Here is a 24,446-nt window from a genome sequence, read left to right as displayed (position 1 = left end):
TATAATTAGATTTATCATGTGGTTGGTTCATGAAATTAGTTATATATATCAACATTAAAATAATTATAACAATTATTTCTTTTAATATTTTTAGACGGTAATAAATGACTGATTTCGCAACTAAAAAGAGTTAGATACTTTCGTTTGACAGAAGAGCGGTTTCATTCCTTTTCCAATTGGACTAGATTTATATCTGAGAAGAAGTTTTCATTATCATCCACGACACCTAATAAATTTCTTATTGTTATTTAAAAAAAAACAATTATAATTAATACTTAGGAAAATCAAGTTAAAATGAACATATCAATCTTAAGCTAACTAATTCATCTCTCTAATCTTTTATTAGTTTTTATTTAGTTTAGTTTGATTTTTTATGTATTTTTTTATCAATAATTAAATTAATGATAAAAATGATGTGTGTTTGGTCAAAATAGGATTCTTCTTTTCAAATATATTTATACACCTTGGTTTTTCAAAAAATAGGGTTTAATACTAAATGTTTGACTAATTTCCAATTTTATTCTCTCTTAATAAATAAATTATAATAATTATTTTTTCTCTCTCTAAAAGTAAAATTTTCAACTGCCTTTCCATGTGGTCTCATGTGTGTTTCTCCCACAACTCTCTCTCTCTCTCTATTAATTCAGTTATTATAGTTGCTATGTTAGTTAATATTTATTGCTTATGAATTAACTAATAATATTATTAATTATACAATTTAATTAATTAACTAATTATTTGAAGAGAGAGAGAAAGAGAAAAGAAAATCTAGCTATTTTACTGAATTAATTGATTAATAAGAGTTGACTAAATAATATTATTTGATTATTGAGTGTAATTTTTGAAAGCATCACATGGATTAATTCCTTTTCTTTAATTTTTTAAAAAGAAAAAAAAATTAACTGAATATATGGGCGGTTAGGATCATTTTAAAGCGAACATAAAAATCCAAATCTGGCCAACTACCGCCCTTAGATATTGCCTGCCACCTATATATAATGCATCCCATGTGCTAATTTAATTTTCTCTCTCTATTTATTTATACTTAACTCAATTAAACCTAATTAATTAATTATTAATGTATTGTTTTTTAATTTCATCTAAATTTTAAGTTAATTTTAAGTTTGATTTTTTAGTTTCATCAAAATTATTTTTTGGTGTGGGATATCAATATAAGATCCAACTTGTGAACTATGAATTAAGTGCAACTTATTTTAAATAATAATAATAATAAAAAGACTAAAATATTACTTTAGTCCCCATATTATGAAATATGTACAATTTTAGTCTATATATTTTCAATCTTCCAATTTTAGATTCCGTATTTTCCATGAATCTTAAATTCAGTCCCTAAAAATTAAATTTTATCAATATAGATTAAATAATAACAATAATTTTCATGCGAGAAAATAATATATGTAAAAATATATTTAAAAGTTAAAAAAATCGATAATAAACTAAAATTAGACTAAAATTATATTTTAACCTATTAATAAATAAATAAAATGATCGCAACTTATATTTCAACCCATTCTTGAAACTTTCTTTATGTTATATTATATGGTAGATAAGTTTCTACTAGACCAACAAATTTAAATTTTAGACTAATTAATACGGAATAGATATGACACAACTTTGGCTTAAATATGACATACATAAGTTTTAAGAAATAAACATAACATAGTTCAAACATGACATATATATATATATTTCAACTCATATCCTATCTATTAAACACTAAATGTGTTACTAACTAAATTAAAATGTAATAATTCTAGTATAGTCTTCCACACATTCTCTAATTAGCCAGAGCTTGAATTGCAATAAGAAACCTAACATGTACCACATGAATATGAACAAATGCAAAGAGAAAAGTTTGAACTTTCAAACAAGATATTATTTCAATAATAAAACAATATTTAAATACTAACTATGCTACTAAAAGCTCGAGTTATTTCAACGATTAAAAGTAAGGATGTATTTGGAAAAAAGTTGAAGTGTTTGACAATCATTAAAAATAGATTTTGAAGTGTATTTTTAACCGCTTTTATCAAAAGAGTTTAAATATTGAAAAAACATTTTTTTCTTAAGTCAATCCAAACGAGCTCTAGATTTCTGTATCTTCAATATGTTTTCTACCCATGCTTTTTCTTCGATGAGTTCAAATAAATCAATGGTTAAAATATCATTTTCGTCTCTATACTTTAGAGTTCGTTTAATTTTAGTCCATGTATTTTCAATTGTCCAATTTTAATCTCTATACTTTCAATAAAACCTAAATTTAGTCCCCCAATGCTAGTTTATTGTTGATTTTTTTTTTAATTTATCTATAGCATTTCGCTATAAATTACGAATACATATTTACATACTTCATTTTCTTACATGAAGATAATAATAATTATTATTTAATCAATTTCTAAAGTTTGATGGACTAAATTTAAGATTTATTAAAAATATAGGGACTAAAATCAAAGTACAGGACAAAAATACTTTTAATCTAAAACAAATTTACAAGTGAAATATTCTTGTTTAAAAAATAGATAATTTTGTATTTATCCGTATAAAAGCATGGCTGGATCTATGAATAGGAGATATTGTGCGAGAATCTACAGGTACCAAATTATCAGCAGACTTTTCAAGCACGTTAAAAATTCGATTGAGAGTCGTTTCACCGATTGGAACACTTATAAGAACTCTCGTGTAAACCACTTTCTTTCCTCTCATTAGACTATCTGTAGCACTCATACCTGCAACCCTAATTGGATTATTTCCTAATAATTAATCTACTTCACAAGTCATATTAATTTCTTTTATCAAAATTATTTAATATAAAATATTACAACAAATAAGAAATGAGATTGGAGATAAGTCAAAACTCTGACCTAACATCTCAATTAAAAAAAAAAAAAAAAGCACTACTAGAGTGGAAAAGCACTCTTGAAGTGGGTAGGAGTAAGCTAATTAAGAAATAAAATAAAATAATTGTATGAAGGTTAGAAATAATAGGTAGTTAGTTAGTTAAAAATATAATTAAAAGGGGATTATAAAAGAGAGAAATTTTGGGAAGAGGGAAATGAGAGGAAGAGCATTAAGCAAGGGAAGAATATGATAGCATTCATATGCATCATATGGGAAGCCAATTAAAGGAATAAGGCATGCACCAACACTTCAAAGGAATATGCATGTATCTCCCTTTTTCTCAACCTCCTATGTATATTTCTATTTAATTTTACCCAATTTTCTATAACAACACCTATGATTTGTGTGCAATTTTTCAAATAGAAAACTAAAAACTAACACATGTTTGGTAATTATTTAGGTCTCGTTTGATATTCATTTGATTTTTTTGTTTTTGTTTTTTAAAATTCTGCCTATATCATCCATATTTCTTATAATGATTTGCATTTTTCTTAAGTACAATAGTTGATTTCTTAGCCATATTCCAAAAACATAAACAACTTTTTTTAGTTTTCAAATTTTGGCTTGGTTTTTTAAACAAAGGAAGAAATTTTGTGGTGGAAATAGTATTCATAGGTTTAATTTTAAAAAACAAAAAAAATGATTATCAAACGGAGCCTTGTGATTTTTTGTTTTTTATTTTTAAAAATTAAGCCTATAAACCTTCATTCCACCGTTGTTGTTGTTTTTTTTTTTTTTTTTTTCAATTTGTTATTTACTTTTTATTAATGCTTTTAAAAGTCAAGTTAAAATTTGAAACTAAAAAAATAGTTTTTTTAAATATTTGTTCTTGTTTTTGAAATTATGCTAAAAATTTAACTCTTATACTCAAGAAAGATGCAAATCATTGTCAGAGATTAAGAGGAAATAGTATTAAAAGCAAAAAAACAAAATGATTACCATATAAGACTTAGATTATTACTAAAAGGGACCTAAATTTTAGAATTCTCACTATTAGTCTTTACACTATAAAAAGTATCTAATGATAAAGTTCTAAAATTTTTAATGTTATGTTTAATTTATATCTTTAAACATTTTGTATCTAATAAGTTCATGATTTACCAGCTATTTTTTTAATATAAAGAAAAGGAGAGAGAGAATTAGAAATCAAACTATTATATAATATATGCACACTATAATTTATTTAGTGGTGATGTTTCGATAATATATCAAAAAGTTGTCACAAAAGTTGACATCGTTTCGTTTGTGATTAGAAAATTTGTTTTTGAAAACACAGAATAATGTAATAAACAAGAACAAATTATTTATTTTTACTATATTTGAAAACACTTTGATTTCAATTTAAAAATTTTTTAATTTGAATTTAAAATTTAAAATTTGTGTTTGATTGTGTGAATTTGAAAATGCATAAAAAATTAATATGCATTCGTTAAGATTTATTTCATTAGATTAAGATAACTTAAAATAATTAATAATGAAGTATGATTTATTTGACATAAACCTTTACAATTGTTTCTTTTCCATATGAAAAGATTATATCCATTTTCTAGATTTTGAAAATAAAATTAAAAAACAATGGAAAGGATATCCTATTGATTTTGAAAATAAATCATTTATAATTTTTTAAAAATAGTTTTTGAAAATAAGTGTCAAATTTATTTATATTATTTTCTCTATTTTTTATTTTAAGAAACATAGAAACAAAACGGGATCATGAACCAAACAAGATTGACGCTCAATTGCTACTGATATTATAAGAGTTCAACGAAAAATTTTTAGTACCGTGTTTTACTTCTACCAACGTTTTTTCTTTTTCCTTTCTTTTTATTGAAAGTACACACAACAATTTTGAAAATGAACGGAAAAAATTTCTAGTTTAACATGTTTCTAAATTTATTTATTTTAATTAAAGGTTAGTTCAATATGCTCTGGCCAATGATTTGTGATATGAAGATTTGAAATCCTCGTCTCAAACGAAGAAAGACGGTATATCTCAATTATTGTTGAGTTATAATGTTAAGTATTCTTGTCCAATTTCACAACTAAATGAATATTTTTATAGAATAACCATTTCATTTATTCTTAAAGAAATTATTACCAAAGAAAAATATTAACTAAAACATTTTTTTCACTTAAACTAATTTTGTTTGAAATAAAAATACTTGAAAACAACCTATATTTTATAAAATATCATATATATATATATATATAATACAGTTCGTAGCAAGTTTTCCTTTGTCACTCCATTCATATTTCTTGGAGATGGGAAAATAAAATTTTGAATGAATTCTCTTCTATATATTTGTGGCTTAAAAATGTCAACAATTTTTAAACTTAACTCTTTTATAGTTTTATTAATTTATTAAACCATTTTATTTCAAGAAAAAAAAATCAAAATAAATATGGATGAAGTGAAAAATAAAATTAAAAAGTTTGAAACCCAAGTTAAAAGAGAAGAAATGATTTAAAAATCTTTGACATAAAAGCTTGTCAAACCATAGTTACCAAAAAAAAAAAATCAGTCACAAAAAATGGACATGTTTTACAAATTTCAAATAAAAAAAAATATAAGCATATGATTAATTAATATATGTAGATGCATATGGTCTCATCTTAGGGGTTGAAAAAATATTTGTCTTAGACAAACATATCTAATAATTGTTTCATTGTCAAAAACATATCCAAGATTTTTCCAGAGTTGTGTTCTTCTTCCAAACATCATGAGTTAATATTGTTTCATCCTAAACTTTTAATATTATTTCTATTTAGTCCCTCTATTTTTAATATTATTTCTATTTAATCCTTATACATAATGGTAAAGTTTCTTTATTATTGCGCCTATTTAGAAACTTCAGAGTATATAAGGTCCCGTTTGGTAACTATTTTGTTTTTGAAAATCGAGTCTATATTAACACCACTATTACCTCCAAATTTCTTCCTTTATTACCAATGGTTTAAAAAAACCAAGATAAAAATTGAAAAACTAAAAAAGTAGCTTTTAGAAACTTGTTTTTATTTTTGAAATTTAGCTAAGAATTCAACCATTATACTAAAAAAAATACAAATCATTATATAAAAATGAGAAGAAATAGGCTTAATTTTTAAAAATGAAATAATTTACCAAATAGGTCTAAACTTTCAATTTTATATCCAAATAACTCCATTATCAACTTCTATAGTTTATATATTTATTATATGACTCACCACCGACATTATTTAAGATTAATGCTTAAAATCAAGTTGCTATATATATATATATTTAAATAATACATAATTTTTCTATCATGTATTAATGCATGGTGTGAATTTAGAAAATTGAAATAAGAGTGAAATTATTAAAAGAAAAAAAATAGAATTTTTTTTTTTTTTGTAGACTTTAGTTTTGAAGAACATATCTTTGGTATCTGAATTTTTATAATGTATATTTTTAGTCCTTGAAGACTATAGTGGTAATTTTTTCAATAAAGTATAAAGATTAGCTAGATGTCGGATAAACTCGATATGAAAGAATTTATTGTCGAAATTTATAATTGGCCGTATGAACATTCAAGTACCCACCTCCACATTTATTATTATATATATAAAAAAATAAAATTATGTTATTTAACTATAATCCATTTGTTATATTAACTTTTTTAATTAAAAAATAGGTGGAGGGAAGGGATTTGAACTCGATGACATGTTTTATCACTTGTGACCTGTCCTATGCTCATATTGACATGTAATAATGACGATGTTTTATCCTTCACCTGATTATAATTATTGAAAAGGACTTTCATAAATCGTTGTAATTTTTTAGTCCACGAATTTTTAAGAGTGAGACAATTAGTTGCGACGTAAGATTTAAAGAGTAGCCGATATGTTATTATTTATCATATTTAAAGAATATTGATTCTCCCCTAAGCCTAAGGACTTGTTTGCTTGAGATGTGTGAGTTTTTGTTTGTGGGGTTAATTTCTTAGTCCTTATTTTCTCTTCTCTTCTAAATATGCTTTGTTTGTGATTAGTAAAAAAAAAAAAGACTCAAGAATTACAATTCAATACCTTTAAAAAATACTCGTTGTAATTTGTAAAGAAAATAGCTCATAATTTTTGTTAAGAATTTAAATAGTGACGTGATCAATTTCAAATTTATAGAAACATCGATATTGAAAGAGATATTTCAAAAAAAAGTTGTAAAAGCTTTTAATTAATTAAAAAAAAACATATAGACTCTTTAAATAAATTAAAATTTCGTATTACTTTGTATTTACTTGTATTTGTTAAGGATAATTTTGGACCAAGTGATATAATTGATGTAAAATAATGAGAGAAGCAACAAGGTCAAGCTCGAGCCTAGCGAAATATAGCTAATGGAGCATGTCCTATGCATGCTTTAATCCAAAACATCATCCTACGATAAAAATAGGCCTATGAGAAGATGCTTGGCCGAGACTGACCCTTGCCAAATGCAAAACAGGGCACAATCTTGTCCCGACAAATTGTATAATTATCCTAAAGCAACTTGAAACCTTATAGTAACAACTCCCTAGTTTCTATATGAGGCATCTTTTACTCTTTGACTTAAACATCAAAGTGTGTGGCAAGTACCACACCGACGTGCATGTTTTTTTTTTTTTCAAAATACATTCTCTCTCCTTTCAAACAAATTCACTAGTAGAGTGTCACGTGAAAGTTACGAATATTTCCCTGTTTCGAATTTTGACATGAACAATGTTTATATATATCCTTGAATTTAAAATTTTCTCTTTATTTCAAAACGTATTTATTATCCTTAACATTTTCATAAACACGGGAAAATTATCACTGAAATAGGAATCTACTGGAATTTTAGATGAAAATGGAGACCGAAAATAAGTGGAACAATGATTTAGACTGATATGAAGGTATTCTAGTCCTACGTGTAATTTTAAATCACTATCTCATTATTTCATGTTGTGATTTTTATCAAACATTCTAGTAGATCTCGATAGTTTTGAAGTATTTATCGTAGGTAAAAAAATAAGAATAGAGATATATAATTTTTTAAGAGTTTTTTTTGAAGTATATTTTGAATATAGTTGAAGAAGAGAACATCCTTTTCACTACCCTAAGAACACATGCTAAAATTTAATTAAAAGAATTAAAAATAAAAATACATTGGGGAATTCAAAAGTTTATAACTTTGAAGAACTAAATTATGTGTGTGTAAGAGGAAAGTCCATGAGAATGGAAGAAGGGGCGGCACCTAGATTTAAGAGATAAATTAAACCCCAATTTAAATTTAATTATTTAATTTAATGCAATTTATTAATTTATATTTTTATTTATTGAAATTATCAAATCAATAATGGCACAATTGAAGGGAATGTGGCAGATGCAATGCCTCTCCTTCTAACATGCCATCTTTATCACTAATTCCCCTTTTCTATTTTTTCTAAACTTAAATAATTTTTTTATTCTATTTATTTGTTTATAAAATGTATCTTCTTCTCCCTCCAAACTCGTTTTTCCCCACCCACTTTTTGTTTTTATTATTATTATTATTTAATTATTTTTAATAAGATCATAGATTTAATCCACAGACCTACTCGTTAACCTATATTTCAGTTGAGCTAAATTCGGTTTAACTATCATTTAATTATATTTTGATTCAACAAATATATTTTAAATATAGCCAAATATCACCATCTGTCAGTGGTAAACACTAATAGACATCTATCACTGATAGTTGTATCTATCATTTATAGACAGTGACAATTTGTTATATTTGTATATAAGTTGACTCATTTTTCTATGTTTGACATCAACCTATATCCGTCCATTTATTACCTTTCCTAAAGTTCGATGTTTAAGGTCTGTTTGGTAAATAATCTAAATTTTATTTTGTATTTTTAGATTCATTGACTTCTATTTGGCAGACAACCGGCCATATTCTTTTCTAAAACTGTTTTCGATTCTATGATCCAAACAATTCAAATTTTGAAAATAACATTTTTATGTTTTCAAAGAATCCAAATTTTGAATTTTAAGTTTTAAAATGCATACTTGTATTAAATAAAGATTAAAAAAATTAGAAATATAATATGTCATGTTATAAACTCAATTCGTTTTTTTAAAACATATAATATGTATTATGTACTGATTTATAAATCATATAATAGTATAAAATAATAATTTTTAAATTTTTAAAACATATATCACATTCATAAATAAATTAAGAATAATTTATTGGCAACTAAATATTAGCAGATAATTCCAACTAGTTTTATGATTTATAAATACATAGTATCAAACACATTTTAAATAATTGTTTAATATAGAATCCAATTTTCGAATATGTTATTAAACACATCTCTGAAAACATAAAATACAACTCTACTTTCATTAAATCTTTGGTAATTCAAATTTTTGTTTTCAAATTCTCTAGGAAATAGATCCTTAATTTATCACCTTTGTATTTGGTGAATCTAACCAACTATAAAATAATAAAATGGGATGAGATTGGAATCTAATATATATAACTATAGAAATTAAGATTTGACCAACCTCTTGATCGAAGATATACTGTCTTAAAATAATTAATTTGGACAAAAAAAAATTGACAATAATTTTAAATCATAAAAAATAGGAAAATTGTTGTAAATGGAAAAACTGAGGAAAATATTTTTAAATATAGCAAAATGTCACAATCTATATATATGATAGTAGTCTATTACTAATTTTAAATATCTATCAAAGATTAACAAACAGTGTTGTTATATTTTTACTATATTTGAAATTGAAAACAACCCTATAAAAATATATATTTAAAATCTAAATTAAATAATAAGGAACCACCCATATATGGGGTAAAGTAAATGAGAAATTTTTTTTAGTACAATTAGAAATATTATTTATTTATTAGATCAACAACATGTGAGAGATGTTTTTACTTATTTTGATAATTCAATATATGTGGCACATAGAGGATATGCCACGTGTCATCTTGAAGATAATAATAATATAAATATAATAGAATGATTATGATTAGATATTTGTAAAAGTTAAGGTGTGTTTGGAAACTATTTTTTTTCAAAATACATGGATGATTTACAAAATAAAAATACTAAAAAGGTGTGTTTTGTAATTATGACGAGCAGAGAATGATCAATCTGATTGTATTTGAAAATTATGTCGTATCGTTATCGTTATTGTTACCATTACTATTATGGTAACTATTATTGTTACTATTTCAGAGAAAAAACTATGAATTTTGTCAAATTTAATATTGCTGTTATGATTACTTTTACTTCTAAAAGTCAAACCGTAACAATAACGATTAATCTATCAATAAAATTCAATTACGATTACATCAATTTTTATTACGAATCGGTAAACGTGGCCTAATATAAATATAGTGGAATAAGTGTGAAATAGAAAGAATGAGGTCAGCCACATTCTACCTTAGCTTGCACAATGTTTTGAGATTAAGTTTATTAATTTATATATAAATTACTAATCTTTTTAAATATATATTGTTTTTATAATATGGTTTTTATGCATTATATTATAAAGTATGAAATATGGAGTCCATGTTGTATTGCATGTGAGTTAACCAATATATAAAAATTAGTTTTCAAATCCATATATTTATAATAAGAGGTAATATATGCTTTAGATCATGTTCATATATATATATATATATATGGATTTTGAAGTTGTAATTATAAGTTTAATTAGGACTAAATAATTAAGTTGAACTTATTACATAGTTTATATTCTAGAATCTTCCATTTTAAGCCACTCCCTTTCTCTCTCTTCATGTGAAAGTTATTCCAATTTCAGTTGAATCCTTTAATTTTAAATGCTTTTATAATTATTCTCTTAAACATATTAATTATTATTTTAAAAAAAGCCTTAAATTCTTACTCCATTAAAAAAGGTAAACAATAATTATAGAATTGTTCTTTTTTTTTTCCTTGTGAAAAACAAAAACTAATATGTAGACACTCATAACAAGACAAACAGTTGATTTTGGTATTTTTGCATTATATTTACATTATATTTTAAAATGAAAAGATCCTAAATGTGTTATATATATATATATATATATATAGTATGATATGGAATTCATGTAATTCAATATCTAAATAATTTTTTTTATTGTCATAAAAATACATTCTCATAATTTTATTACATTAATTTAAAGATATTTTTTAGGACCATTAATTTAAAGATATTGTTGAAGTTTTTGAAACTTAAAAGACAAAAATAAGAATTAAAATTTAAAATAAAAAAAATCAAAATTCTTACTCAATCATAATATTTATATAATTATGAGCACTTTTATGGTTTTAAACATATTAAATTAATAATTTATAATTCTTTTTACAAATTTGAAAATAAGAAAACTATTAAAAAAATGAACGACACCATCACTATAGGAGAAATATTGTTTTCAAATAAAAGAAAAAGAATAAACTTATTTACAAATATAACAAAATATCACCGTTTACCCACATGACTGATAGACAGTAATATTTTGTTATACTTGAAAATATTTTTAGTAATTTTACTATTTAAAACAATTATCTAAATGATAAAATTTTATTTTTTTCTTTGAAAACTAAATAGAAAGAAAGAGAGAAATTAGATAAATAATTCTCATTAATGATTTTCCAATAAACATTATTTAATTAATACACCTTAAAACTTAGTAAAAGAAAGAGAGGGAAAAAAAACATGTTTGACCAAAGTTTTTTGTGTCTTATATAGTCATTTGTCTTTGACAAAAAGTCCCATGTTCTTAAAATGATGATAAAAGCATATCTTGGTACCAATCATAGTTACAAAGATCATAGATCACAAAATATCTAAACACATGAAAGAAAATATTCCCACTTCTTTAATTAATTAAGTCCTTACTAATTTCATTTTACAACCCAAAAAATTACAAATTAAAAAATAAAAAATAAAAAATAAATAAGAAGAGTGAGTCACCATGACTCACATGAATAGAAAAGAAAACAAAATTAAAGAGTGTTTTTAATGATGTGGATTTTCTAAATCTTTCCCAAACCCTTTAATATTATGCCCTTATAGATTCTTCAAGATTTCTTTTGTTTTTTTTCCCTTTGTAATTATCTTAATTATATATTTTTTTTTTCTCCAACAATTCTCATGGTGTGTTTATGTGACACATACTCATCTCTTATTACTTATTGTATTTTATTTTAATTAATTCATTCAAAAAATTAAGTAATAATTAATTTTGTTTATTGTTGCAATGTTTGTGGAATTGCATCTATGTTTGATCTCTTTGTGACATATAATGGAAGCATATATTTTCTTCAACAATAATATAGAAGTTAAATTACAACAAATACCCTTGAGCTTAGTTCATTCTTTAAATAATATCTTTATATTTTTAAAAGTTGTAATATTACTTTTGAATTTTCATAAACATTTTAAAACTACTCTTGGAATATAAATCTTTTAAAATTTTAAACAAAAATCGAGATTTGAAATAGTGTTGCGACGACCTAAAACGAAGAGCTACACGTCATTTCAAGCCTCAAATTTTTGTTCAAAATTCTAAAGATATATATTTTCAAGGTACTTTTGAAATATTTATGAAAGTTCAGGGATAATATTTGTTACTTTTAAAAAAATATAAGTATTTTTTTAAATAAATGATAAAGTTGCAATTTTTTTATAATTTAACTTAATATAGAAAGAAATGGTTAACATATAAAATTTAGGAAGCAAATAATTATGGTAAATTATAAGAGAAAGAAGAAATAACAATAATATTAAAGTTAAAGAAAAATTCAAATTATAATTAAGGATCAAATTAACTTAAAAATTAGTTAAATTAAGGACTAAATTAAGGAATTCTTATCCACAGAGAGGTGGGGTTGAGAGAGATGGGACTAAATTAATATTATATTGAAAAATAAAAACTCTTTGCAAATCTAATGGGCCCTTTTATAATCATGAAGGGAACTTAACCCCATATATATAATTCATTTAATTTGTTGATTCATAATTAATAATTAATATATATTCCTTTCCACCCAAATTCTACCAGAAAGTATATATTCCCCTCTCCATTGAGCTTGACCAAAATTGAAAGGTCTCACTAATTAACCTTAGGTCAACTAACGATTTAATCTCTAAACTTTAGTTAATAATAATTTAGATCTTGTTTAATAGGTAATTCAGATTTTATTTTATGTATTCATATTTACTTAATTGAATGAATATATATTTGATAGGTGGTCTGAATTTTATTTTAAAATACTACTTCCAAATTCTGTAATCTAATTATTGAAAAATTTGAAAACTAACATTTCTAAATTTTTCTAAATTTTCAATGTATCTACGATTGAAATTTTAAAATGCAAAATCATGTGATAAAAGATAAATGCGATAGTTAAAAACTCATTTTATTTTGTTAAATCAAAACTATATATTATATAATATATTATATATTATATGATATTACAAAATAATAATTATACAAACATTTTAACATGAAACAAGTTCATAATTGATTAATAATAGTTTATATTCATTCAACATAATATATTAAAGAGTAGTTACAATTAGTTTTATAGTTTATAAATATCATGTCAAATACGTTTTAAAAAATTATTTAAATTGGAATTTAATTTCTGAATCCGCCACTAAATACATATCTAAAAACATGAAATACAACTTTATTTTTATCATCATTTGTTTTCAAAATTCACTTTTCAAATTACCTACCAAACAGTTCTTTAGTCCCTGTAATTTTAAATTTTTAACAATTAAGTTCCTAATGTTTAATAAATAACAATTTAATTAGTTCCTATATTTTAAATTTTTAACAATTTAATCCCTATCATAAAAAAATTCATCAAAATTAAGTGTCGACTTTTATTACGTAACGACTTAGATCTTTATAATTTATAAATAAATTTGATTTTCAATTAGTTTATTGATTACACATGTAAGAAATTTCATTAAATCTTGACAATATTTTTTGCAACTAAATTGTAAAATGTAGGGATTAAAATGTTGTTTATTAAAGTTGAGAGACTAAATTGTTATTTTTATGAAAGTCTAGGACCAAAAATATTTTTTTAACCTTAATCTTAAACCATAACAACAATTAGAACATGATGATTATCCTTAGAATAATAAAAATTTCTTTCAAAAACCTAACAAACATGAAAAAAAAAAAGATGATAACTTAATCAGACTTTAACACCACTAATCTATTAATTAATATCTTAATTATCGCACTAATTAAAATTGTATAAAAAGTATATTTTGGTGCAAATAATAATGCATTTGGTAATAATTTTGAAAAATCCATCTGTCATATATTCCAAGCAAGATATGTAGGTGTCTGTCACATTCATGAACTTTATTTGAAACAATTTCAAGATGCTCTATATATATATATATGTTTGGTAAATTAAAATGGTAATTAAATAAATATTTTTAAATTTATTTTGCAATTTGCATACAAATATTATCATACAAAATTCTTGAATACAGCATATCATATTTGTCTGCAATGAGGTGTAATTTTATAATATGTCCTTTTGTAAGGTGCCACACAAATCAGCTTTATCATAAGTATTAATAAAAGAAATGTTAAATTACAAGTTAAATTTGTTTCCAACCATTTAAAAATTGTGTGTTCAATCAATTTTTGAATTTTCAATTTCATAATATTTCGGGCTCAATCATGTTTCATGTGTTTCTTAAATTTTTATCAAGAGATTGTTCCCAAACACACTTAATTTTGAGATTCATTTGATTGAACCACCGGAAAAAAAGACGCACCTTATCAATTTAGATAACAAACTACCGTCATACTCTTGTAAACCTTTCTCAACAAATATATGTATATTCTCATGTTCTCTCTTATTCAAATAGGATATGATTCATTCACGTGCCTTTCGTCTACTCGGGTATCAAAATTTGTGTCTAATAAGCTATTGACTTATTTGACATTTTTTTAAAAATAATAATAATAATAATTTTACTAGATACAAAAGTGAAAGTTTGAGGTATCCTTAGCCATAAAATCCAATTTTATATCTAATAAGTCAATTAATTGTTAAAATTTTTGAATATATCATGAACCTATTAGATAAAAAAAAAAAAATAAAAGTTAAAAGAACCTATTAAACCCTTTTAAAAATTAAGGACCAAATTAAAAGCCTAAAAGTTCATTGACCTAATAGATACTTTTAATTTATGAACTAAATAGAGAGCGTGGGGACTAAATTTGTAATTTAATCAAAAAGGAAATAAATTTGTGGGAAGAAAATCGGGTACAAAGCTTTAATAATAATAATAATGGGTTAACTATGAGTTTTGTCTTCAAACTTTCAAGTTTATGTTTTTTTTTTTTGTTCCCTAGATTTTTAAACTTTCAATTTCATGTTCATTAAATTCTATAATTTCAAAAAAGTCTAATAAATCTTTAAATTTTCAATTTTATGTTAATAGATCTCTATGTCTCATTTGGTAACTATTTGATTTAAAAAAAATATATAAACATTACTTCTATCCATAAGTTTCTATATTTTGTGTCCATTTTATTAACGGTTTAAAAAACCAAATCAAGTTTTAGGGAAAAAAATAGTTTTCCGAAAATTTGCTTTGTTTTTAGAATTTAACTAGGAATTTAAGCGTTTGTTTAGAAAAGGTAAAAATCATAATTGAGAAATTAAGAGGAAATAAAGGATAAGTTTCAAAAATAAAAAATAAAAAAACAAAATTGTCCTCAAACAAGGCCTAAAAGATTTCAACTTTAAACATAATAGGTCCTTGACCTATTCAACATAATTTTTAAATTTACGAATCTATTAATTATAAAATTGAAATTTTACTATTCCATTAGACATAAAATTCAATTTATATCTAATAGATCAAATCTCTCTTTTTTTTTTTCTTTTTTTTTTTTTTTTTGTTGAAAAGATATATATATAAAGGACTTATTAGATACCAAATTAAAAGTTTAGGTATGTGATAGATACAATTTAGAAGAAATTATTAGACACAAAGTTAAAAATTCGTAGATCTACTAAATATTTTTAAAAATTTAGGGACTAATCAGACAAAAATATAAAAGTTGAGGGACTAAGTTTACATGTTGCAACATGCATATTTGAATATATGAGCAAATTTTGGTTGGCAGCTATATATGTTTGAGCATCTTATTTTGCTTGAGATACTAATGTTATTATAGATGATTTATTGGTAAATTATTTACAAAATATTATTAATCTTTACAAATCAGTCCATTATTATAGCTTTTCTATGAAATAAATCTTTTTTTTTAAAAAAAAATAGAAAATAGTTAAAAATATTGCATCAAAATGCCAGCTTATTGGTAAGGTTGCATACAAAAACCAATGATTTTTTGGTTTCTTCAAACCTTTTTTGTTATACGCGTGACTGAGAAAACTCATAATTAATTATTATCACACTCAATTTCTCATAAAAAGAATTAATAAAATAAATAAACAACTTTTCAGGGTTTTTTTTTAAAAAAAATAATAAATGGAACAATTTTTTTATTTTTTATTTTTTTAAAAAAGAGAACCTTTTTAGGATTTGAAAAAAGAAAATGGGTCTTAAAAAAAAAGGAAAGAAAAGTGCATATTCCCATGCTAAAAGTGGAAAGCTAGAGCAGGCTTGTTCATCAAATTCCAAGCTGGGTGTGGAGCATTGCAAGGCTGGTTGGGTGGCTGCTGATAACAAGAATAACCCTTATACTCTCTTCCCTTCTTGTTTTTCGATAAAAAATCGGGCCCGATCTCGGTCCATGAACTTTCAAAATATCTATTTTAATTTTTGGATTCATCGTATTTATATTATAACGTTTTTGTTATTAGAATTATAAGTTTAGTTCATAAATGTTTAGGTTTGTGTCTATTTAGTCTCTAAACTTTTAAAAATGTGTGATAGATTATTGAACTTTTAATTTCGTGTCTAGTAGGTCGTTGAAAAATTTGCTCTTGAAAAATTAATTTATTTATTAAATATAAAATTGAATTTTATATCTAATGGAAGTCTAAGCTTTCAATTTTGTGTTTAGTAGATTCATGATTTTTATTTTTAGAAAAAGATTGAAAGTTCAAAGACTAAATTTGTAATTTTGAAAGTTCATTTATCAAATAAGTAAACTTCTAAGATCAAGGACTAAATGTATTTGTTACCTCCTCGATATTCGTCACAGCCAATCTATGTGGCTCCAATACATGTTTCAAGATTGTTGTTAATACATAAGCTCCAAGCCACCTCATCTGTTTATTGAAAGCAATGGTTAGTTTTTATAGGTTTATATTTCATATAAGATGTTATGTAAAGTCCAAGAACTAAAGTTTCTCTTTTTCAAAATTGGGTTTAAAACTAATATTGGAAAATTTAGAAACCAAAATGAAATAGTCTTAATAGTTAAAAACCAAAATATAATTTAATGCACAATAATATTTCGACTCGAGAATAACTAAATACTCAGACATCATATAATTACCTTTTTCTTACCGATCATAAGTTCAAGTCTCTATTCATATATATTTTTAGCAAGATATTTAATTGGGGCAAGTCTATTTTGACTAAAAAAAACTAATGATTTATTAAATAAACATATAATTGATTCTTTCTCTATCTATAATATGTAATGTTGCATAACTTTTGTTGGGGTTAGGTATGTAAAGTTGAGGGTTTGATGATGAGAGTGAGGGAAGCAATTAAGTTTGAAATGATGATAAGATACTACAACTCATTTATATTTATATATGAGTTTCCAAAAAAGAAAAGAAAATGCCAAACCCCGTAGGCTCCAAATCTCACTTTTCATGAAAAGGAGTTGAGATTGTAATTTCAATAAATACATATATATTATTAGTCCCAATGGCCACATAATCCTTCTCCTTACACTTTCATATCATATCTTTCACCGTCTAAATCTACTTCGTTTTCCCCTAAACATACCTTTAGATTCATTCTATGCATCTTCTTCCTTTTAAGGTTTATAGCCAAACACTTGTGAGCACTTGGCATGTCCATGAAAAGAAGAGGAGAAAATGAACTTAAGCTTTTAAGTCTCAACGTAATGATGTTAGTTTTCATGCTTTAAGAGATACGTATCGATTTAGTGTAATTCACAGGAATAATAACATCAATCTAAGTATAACTCAGTTGATAAGATATTGATTACCTTTTCAAAAGTCGATAGTTTGATCTTTATCCCTGTAATTATTGATCTACAAAAACATAAGAACATACAAATACTTGAATCAAAACATTAATTTGTCTGTGTCAATAAAACTTTTTCAAAATATGCTTAGAGATGAGTGTTTCACTTTAAAACACTTTTTTTATAACTTAATCCCAGTATCACTGTTGATCATTACTGCATCTCTAGAACAAATATATATAAAGCCTAGGTAGATATTTTTAAAAAGGTAATTGCATTGGACAACGCTTTTAGGGATAATAATTAAGTGTATAACAACATTTTTAAAAAATTGCAAATATACCAAAATCTATCCGTGATAGACTCTATTGTCGATAGGTTCCTACCAATAATATGGTCTATCACTAATAGATCCTTACTAGTGATATGACCTATCACCGATAGATTTCAGAAGTAAAATACTTTGAGTCTGATTACTATATTTACAATTGTCCATATTAAAATGCGAAAAATAGAAGGAAGAAAAAACATAAATATAAACAGTTAATGTTTTATCGGCATAGATATTGAGGTGTACCAGTTGGCAAGATGGGTGGTGTGAGCCATAAAACAAAACAGCCTTTCAAGTCAGCAAATTTCAAAATTCCCTTTGCAGCTTGGTTTTTTTGAGGTCCAAAGATGCTGACGTGTGGCCCCCTCACCCCATGCCCTCCTCTTCCTCCCTCCACGTGGGATCCCTTCTACATGTCCCAGTCAGCATTATATCCCCTCCCCCCATTTTCTCTCCATCATTGCCATTAAATCTCTCTGCTGGGGGCTCACCTGATTCAACTTCCTTTGAAAACTCCATCTCTCCCTTTCTTTGCTCCCTAATTCTCTCTCTCACACTTGATCTGATCCATTTACTGTCACTATAGACCCGATCCGATTTAAACCGAGATTTGATCGTCCACCCTCTCACCTATGTTTTTTTTGTCCAACGATTGCAGGGTAAAGAATTGAACCATCGATTCTATAATCAGTAACCTCTCCATTATCCATGTGTGTGGGAGAAAATTTACCTTGGAAGGATAAAATAATGATTAAGTTTAAATACACAGTCTATGATGGGAGGCTTTCAGCATTAAATTCTTAATGAAGTGTATGAACTAATGTATTAGTGATATCTAATATTATATTGAGAAAGGGAAGAGGGAATAAGGAAATAAATTAATCAAGGGGTAGGCAGAAGCTTATGATTTGAGAATGACCCTTCAAAGCTCATTGACTCCCACTTCGATCACATGCATCTCTCTCTCAACCTCTTTCTCTTTCTTCCTTTGGTGCCATCCAATTCTCCTTATTTAAGCCCTTCCATCCTCTCTTCATTCTCATCCTCACCAAAAATCAGAATTCTACTCTCCTATTCCTAAAGCCTTCAAACTTTACTCACAGTCTTCTCTTACAGACATAAACACTTCCAAAAGTCAACCTATTGCCTATTGGTATCCATCCTAAAGAACACAAACACAACCACAGTTTTCAATCAAACAAAACAAAATCTTTGAGTTACCTCAGTAGTGATGGAGAACTTGTTTCGTCTTGCCGATCACAACGACTTCTTCTCTCGCCGTTGCATCTGGGTTAACGGTCCGGTGATAGTTGGGGCCGGGCCATCAGGGCTGGCTACAGCTGCTTGTCTTAGAGAACAAGGGGTGCCTTTTGTAGTCCTTGAACGAGCTGAATGCATAGCCTCCCTGTGGCAAAAACGCACCTACGACAGGCTTAAACTACACCTTCCAAAGCAATTCTGCCAGCTCCCAAAACTCCCATTCCCAGAAGACTTTCCTGAATACCCAACCAAGAGACAGTTCATCGAATACCTTGAATCATACGCCAAGCATTTTGAGATCAACCCACAATTCAATGAGTGTGTTCAATCAGCAAGGTACGATGAAACCAGCGGCCTGTGGCGCGTCAAGACCGTTTCAACTGCTGGGTCGGCCCGCAACGAAGTTGAATACATTTGCCGGTGGCTCGTTGTGGCCACAGGCGAGAATGCTGAACGGGTAATGCCCGAAATCGAAGGATTGAGCGAGTTTTGCGGTGATGTCTCACACGCTTGTGAATACAAGTCTGGAGAGAAGTTCACCGGAAAGAAAGTGGTGGTCGTTGGCTGTGGAAACTCGGGCATGGAAGTTTCTCTAGACTTGTGCAATCACAATGCGTCACCTTCAATGGTGGTCCGAAGCTCGGTAAGCATTAGAACAAACTAAAATATCACTGTTCAAAATGTTCAGCTCAATGCAATTTGAAATTTTGGAGTTTTGGTTATAATAGTGTTTGCTTACTCTGTTTCCAACAGGTCCATGTCTTACCAAGAGAGGTCTTTGGAAAATCTACATTCGAACTAGCTATTGTGATGATGAAATGGCTACCCCTTTGGCTTGTTGACAAGCTCTTGTTGGTCCTGGCATGGCTGGTGCTTGGAAACATTGAAAAATACGGCCTCAAACGCCCATCAATGGGGCCATTGGAACTCAAAAACGAGATAGGAAAGACCCCTGTTCTTGACATTGGAGCATTGGAGAAAATCAAATCCGGCGACATCAAAGTAGTTCCTGGAATCAAACGGTTCACACGCAACCAAGTAGAGCTCGTTAATGGAGAAAAGCTCGATGTAGATTCAGTAGTTTTGGCTACTGGGTACCGCAGTAACGTCCCATCTTGGCTTCAGGTGAGGCAAACATTCAGTTTAAACTTAATTTTTCCTCAGAATAATTTCGTCGAACACATAGTAGACCAAATTTTTTTTTTTTTTTTTTTTTAAAAAAAAGGAAAACTTACCATTATTCTCAATCATAGCTAACCAAAGATTTGGCATTGAAATGAACAGGAAGGTGAATTCTTCTCGAAAAACGGATTCCCAAAAGCAGCCTCACCACATCCATGGAAGGGAAATGCAGGGCTTTACGCAGTTGGGTTCTCAAGAAGAGGGCTATCAGGGGCTTCATCAGACGCCATGAAAATAGCTCAAGATATTGGAAATGTATGGAAGGCGGAGACGAAGCAACAGAGGAAGAGAACAACTGCTTGCCATAGACGCTGTATTTCCCAATTCTGAAAAATGGCTGCCATTGATGGATGAATTTAGCCAAGGTTTCTTCACAATGTAAAGAAGAAAAATACAAAATAATACTGTAAAAAGAAAAGGGGAAAAACAAAACATAGAAACAGAGCCCTCTCCAAAGGCCCATTTTGACAAATTTGTTTTGGGCATTTTGTAAAAGATGGAAGATGAGGCTTTTTTTTAATTTTAGTTTTTTTTTTTCTTTTTCTTTTGGAATGTTCCTTCATTTGTTCATGAAATGTAGTTGTAATTGACACTTCTTTCTATTGTTCTTTTCATCAACCATTCTTTTGGTGACAAGTCAAATCAAATCATCATTGTTTCTCATACATTGGATAATTTCCACCTAAAAAAAAGTTTCTTTTTTTTTTTTTTGGTTCAATTTAGACATATCCTATGAATCTTTAATTGATATAACACTTCCTTTGCAATTATATTTGTTTTTTTCTTTAAATGTATGAATAATCAAAATTGTCGTTACTTGTATCTCAACGTGCGAGAGTGGAGATTCAAATCTCTGATCTTTTTTTTGAATTGGGATAGAAAAAAAAGTAGTTTAACCAATTGATTTTTTTTTACAAGATTACAAAAAATAGAGTAATACTTAGTGCAATATAGGTTACACCCAGTTTCATGCATCCTTTCAATCACAAAAGAAAAAATATTAAAAAACAAAAAGCTTGTCGTATCACAACTTGTGATTGGACACTTGAGTGAGCTGCCCAAAGATAGATGCAACCCCAAATACAACCAAATATTTTTAAAAAAATTTATATGTTTGAATTATATAAGCATGTATGTTATCATCTTTAGGTATCCTCAGTGGCATATCCAATCCTTTACATAAAATTTTGATTAAAAAACGACATGAATATAGCTTAATTAGTATAAAGTTCGAATTCTAAATCCCAATAGGATTGATTAAGAAAGAGAGGAAAAAATACTTTGAGTTTCTCTCACTTGAAATGGAATAAAAAAAGACAAGTTGAAGATGAACATGAATAATCTAATAAGTTTGACCCCAATACTTAGTGAAATAATGCATGATCATTAGTATTTGTTGGCATTGGTTTGCACATGGAAGCCCCAATTATCACACTTTCATTTTAATTAATTAAATTTCAACCTTTTTCTTCTTCTTTTATGTCTTTTTTTTAAAATTTTAATTTTTAATTTGGGCTAAATTTGGGAAAACAGTTCATGACAACCACCTTTACAAACTTTCCCATTTGATTATGAGTTTCAATTTGGCATAGTTTGGCCAAACCACCATTTTCAAAATGGAAAAGCAAGAGAGAAAAAACTTCCAATTTCATCCAATTCATTTTTAATTAAATATTATAGTTTTTACCATCTATTCAATTTTTTTTTTTTTTTTTTTTTGCTAATACAACCATTATTATTATTATTATTTAAAATGTAAATCTATCTGATATAAGTTTCAAGAACGAATTGGTTTCTAGTTTGTGGTATTTGAAAATTACGCTAATAAACACTAATTTTATTATTCACCTTCTAACCATGTTTTAAAAAGTAAAGCCGAGTTTTGAAAATCAAGAAAATAGTTTTTAATGACTTTTTTTTTTTTAATTTGATGAACAAATTCATTTGTTTATTTAAAAATGTGAAAGTTACGTGAAATAAGTTTGAAGGAAAATATCATAAACCTTAAAAAAAAAAAAAATCATTATGATCATTGAGTTTTTGCACAAATTTCATTAATACACAAATAAACCATAAAATGAGTTTACTGAAACTATGTTAAATTAGTACTTAAAAAGAAAAAAAAAAACTATGGTAAAATAAACTTAAAACTCCCAAAATTTAACATAATGGTTTTCTTTTCTTAGTAAATATATAGAATGATAATAACTTTTTTTTAGAAGGATAAAATGATATACAAAATTAATATTTACTCAAAATAATATAAATATAATTGATAGAGAAAAACAAAAATACATGGCGTCGCCCGGACTCGAACCGGAGACCTTCAGTGTGTTAGACTGACGTGATAACCAACTACACCACGACACCATTGATGATAGAAACTATTCAACAAATATAATAAATTGTAAACCATCTAATGTGGGCCTGGACTGAGCCCAAAGCCCATTGATCCAAATTTCCAAATAACAAAGTTGTTTAAATTAGACGTCATTACTGTTGGTTATAGCGGGAACTTTTATGTTTTAAAATTAACGTAAATGTTTCCTATTTAGGAGATTTTCAAAAATAGAAAAATAAGGAAAATAATTTATCCAAAATAGTAAAATTTTAATCTTCTTTGATAGAGACTGATAGAAGTCTATTAGTATCTATTAGTGATAGAAATTGATAGATGTCGATAGAAATCTATTCGTGTCTATCATTTTTTTTTGCTATTTATGTAAATAGTTTGACATTTTTTCCTATATTTTTTATTTTGGTATGAGTAATATTTTTTTTTTGTTGATTTTTAATGTATTATGACTTTTTTTAGGATAAAATGAAGATATTGATTCACTCCTCATATCGATATTGAATTCATAAAAAAGTTGATAAAAATATTGACATGTTGAAGGAAATTTAATACTATGATTAATAACAATATTTATTTAAAATTAATGAAATCTCTAAACACAACTTTTTTTTTTTCTCTCCTACAACAAAGAATGTTTTCAATGTTGATAATATGTGATGTTGCCTATAAAAATGGTTCATTTTACTCTCTTTTACCAATATTTTCAAAATTGAAAACTGAAAACAAATATTTTGAAAACTTGTTTTGTTTTTAAAATTTGACTAACAATTCAAATTATTCATTCAAAATATGAAATGCATGTTCAAATTATATAAGAATATTCTAATTAGATACCTTGTAACTTTAAGTTGATTTACCCCAATTAATCTTATAACTCATTATCCCCCATTTATGTAGGTAATTTTGTAATTTGTACTCTCGACAATTCTATAAATAGAAGTTGTAAAGCTTATTTGTAAACACACCTCAATTTAGAATAATATTTTATTCTCTCCATCTCTCTTAGTTTTCTTTTCTCTCTATTTTATAATACATTATCAACACGAGTCTCTACCACTTGGGAGATTTTGTGGAGTTGATTCATTTGAATACCAAGAACGATAAAACCCTACATATTATTAAGGTATTTAAAATTAAAGTTTGAAGAAGTTGAGTACTCTATTTAAACCATATATGTGATTCATGTCTTTGTGAATTGATTGTTAAAATGTATTTGATATTAGATTTTA

At 26.2% G+C, this 24,446-nt stretch overlaps 1 protein-coding gene, 1 long non-coding RNA gene and 1 other non-coding gene across 3 annotated transcripts; 1 reads left to right on the top strand and 2 right to left on the bottom strand.

The window, feature by feature from the left end:
- Positions 1-16,979: 16,979 nt before the first annotated feature.
- LOC120092878 lies at positions 16,980-19,779 on the bottom strand. Its single transcript, XR_005486207.1, has 3 exons — positions 19,641-19,779; positions 18,110-18,155; positions 16,980-17,192 (listed from the first exon to the last, which is right to left on the bottom strand). It is a non-coding gene; the product is annotated as an uncharacterized LOC120092878 (long non-coding RNA).
- On the top strand, positions 18,213-21,388 carry LOC120092877 (probable indole-3-pyruvate monooxygenase YUCCA8). The gene is made up of 3 exons (XM_039051122.1): positions 18,213-20,322; positions 20,433-20,804; positions 20,964-21,388. Exons 1-3 carry the CDS (start codon positions 19,651-19,653, stop codon positions 21,189-21,191), a joined length of 1,272 nt encoding a protein of 423 aa, XP_038907050.1. The 5' UTR covers positions 18,213-19,650; the 3' UTR covers positions 21,192-21,388.
- A 1,769-nt stretch (positions 21,389-23,157) lies between these two features.
- TRNAV-AAC lies at positions 23,158-23,231 on the bottom strand. Its single transcript has one exon. It is a non-coding gene; the product is annotated as a tRNA-Val (tRNA).
- Positions 23,232-24,446: the final 1,215 nt, after the last annotated feature.

The sequence above is a fragment of the Benincasa hispida genome, chromosome 12 (genome assembly GCF_009727055.1).
Source record: "Benincasa hispida cultivar B227 chromosome 12, ASM972705v1, whole genome shotgun sequence".
Classification (NCBI taxonomy): domain Eukaryota; kingdom Viridiplantae; phylum Streptophyta; class Magnoliopsida; order Cucurbitales; family Cucurbitaceae; genus Benincasa; species Benincasa hispida.
Note: the sequence above shows the minus strand (reverse complement) of the source record. Positions and strands in the feature narration are given on the sequence as shown.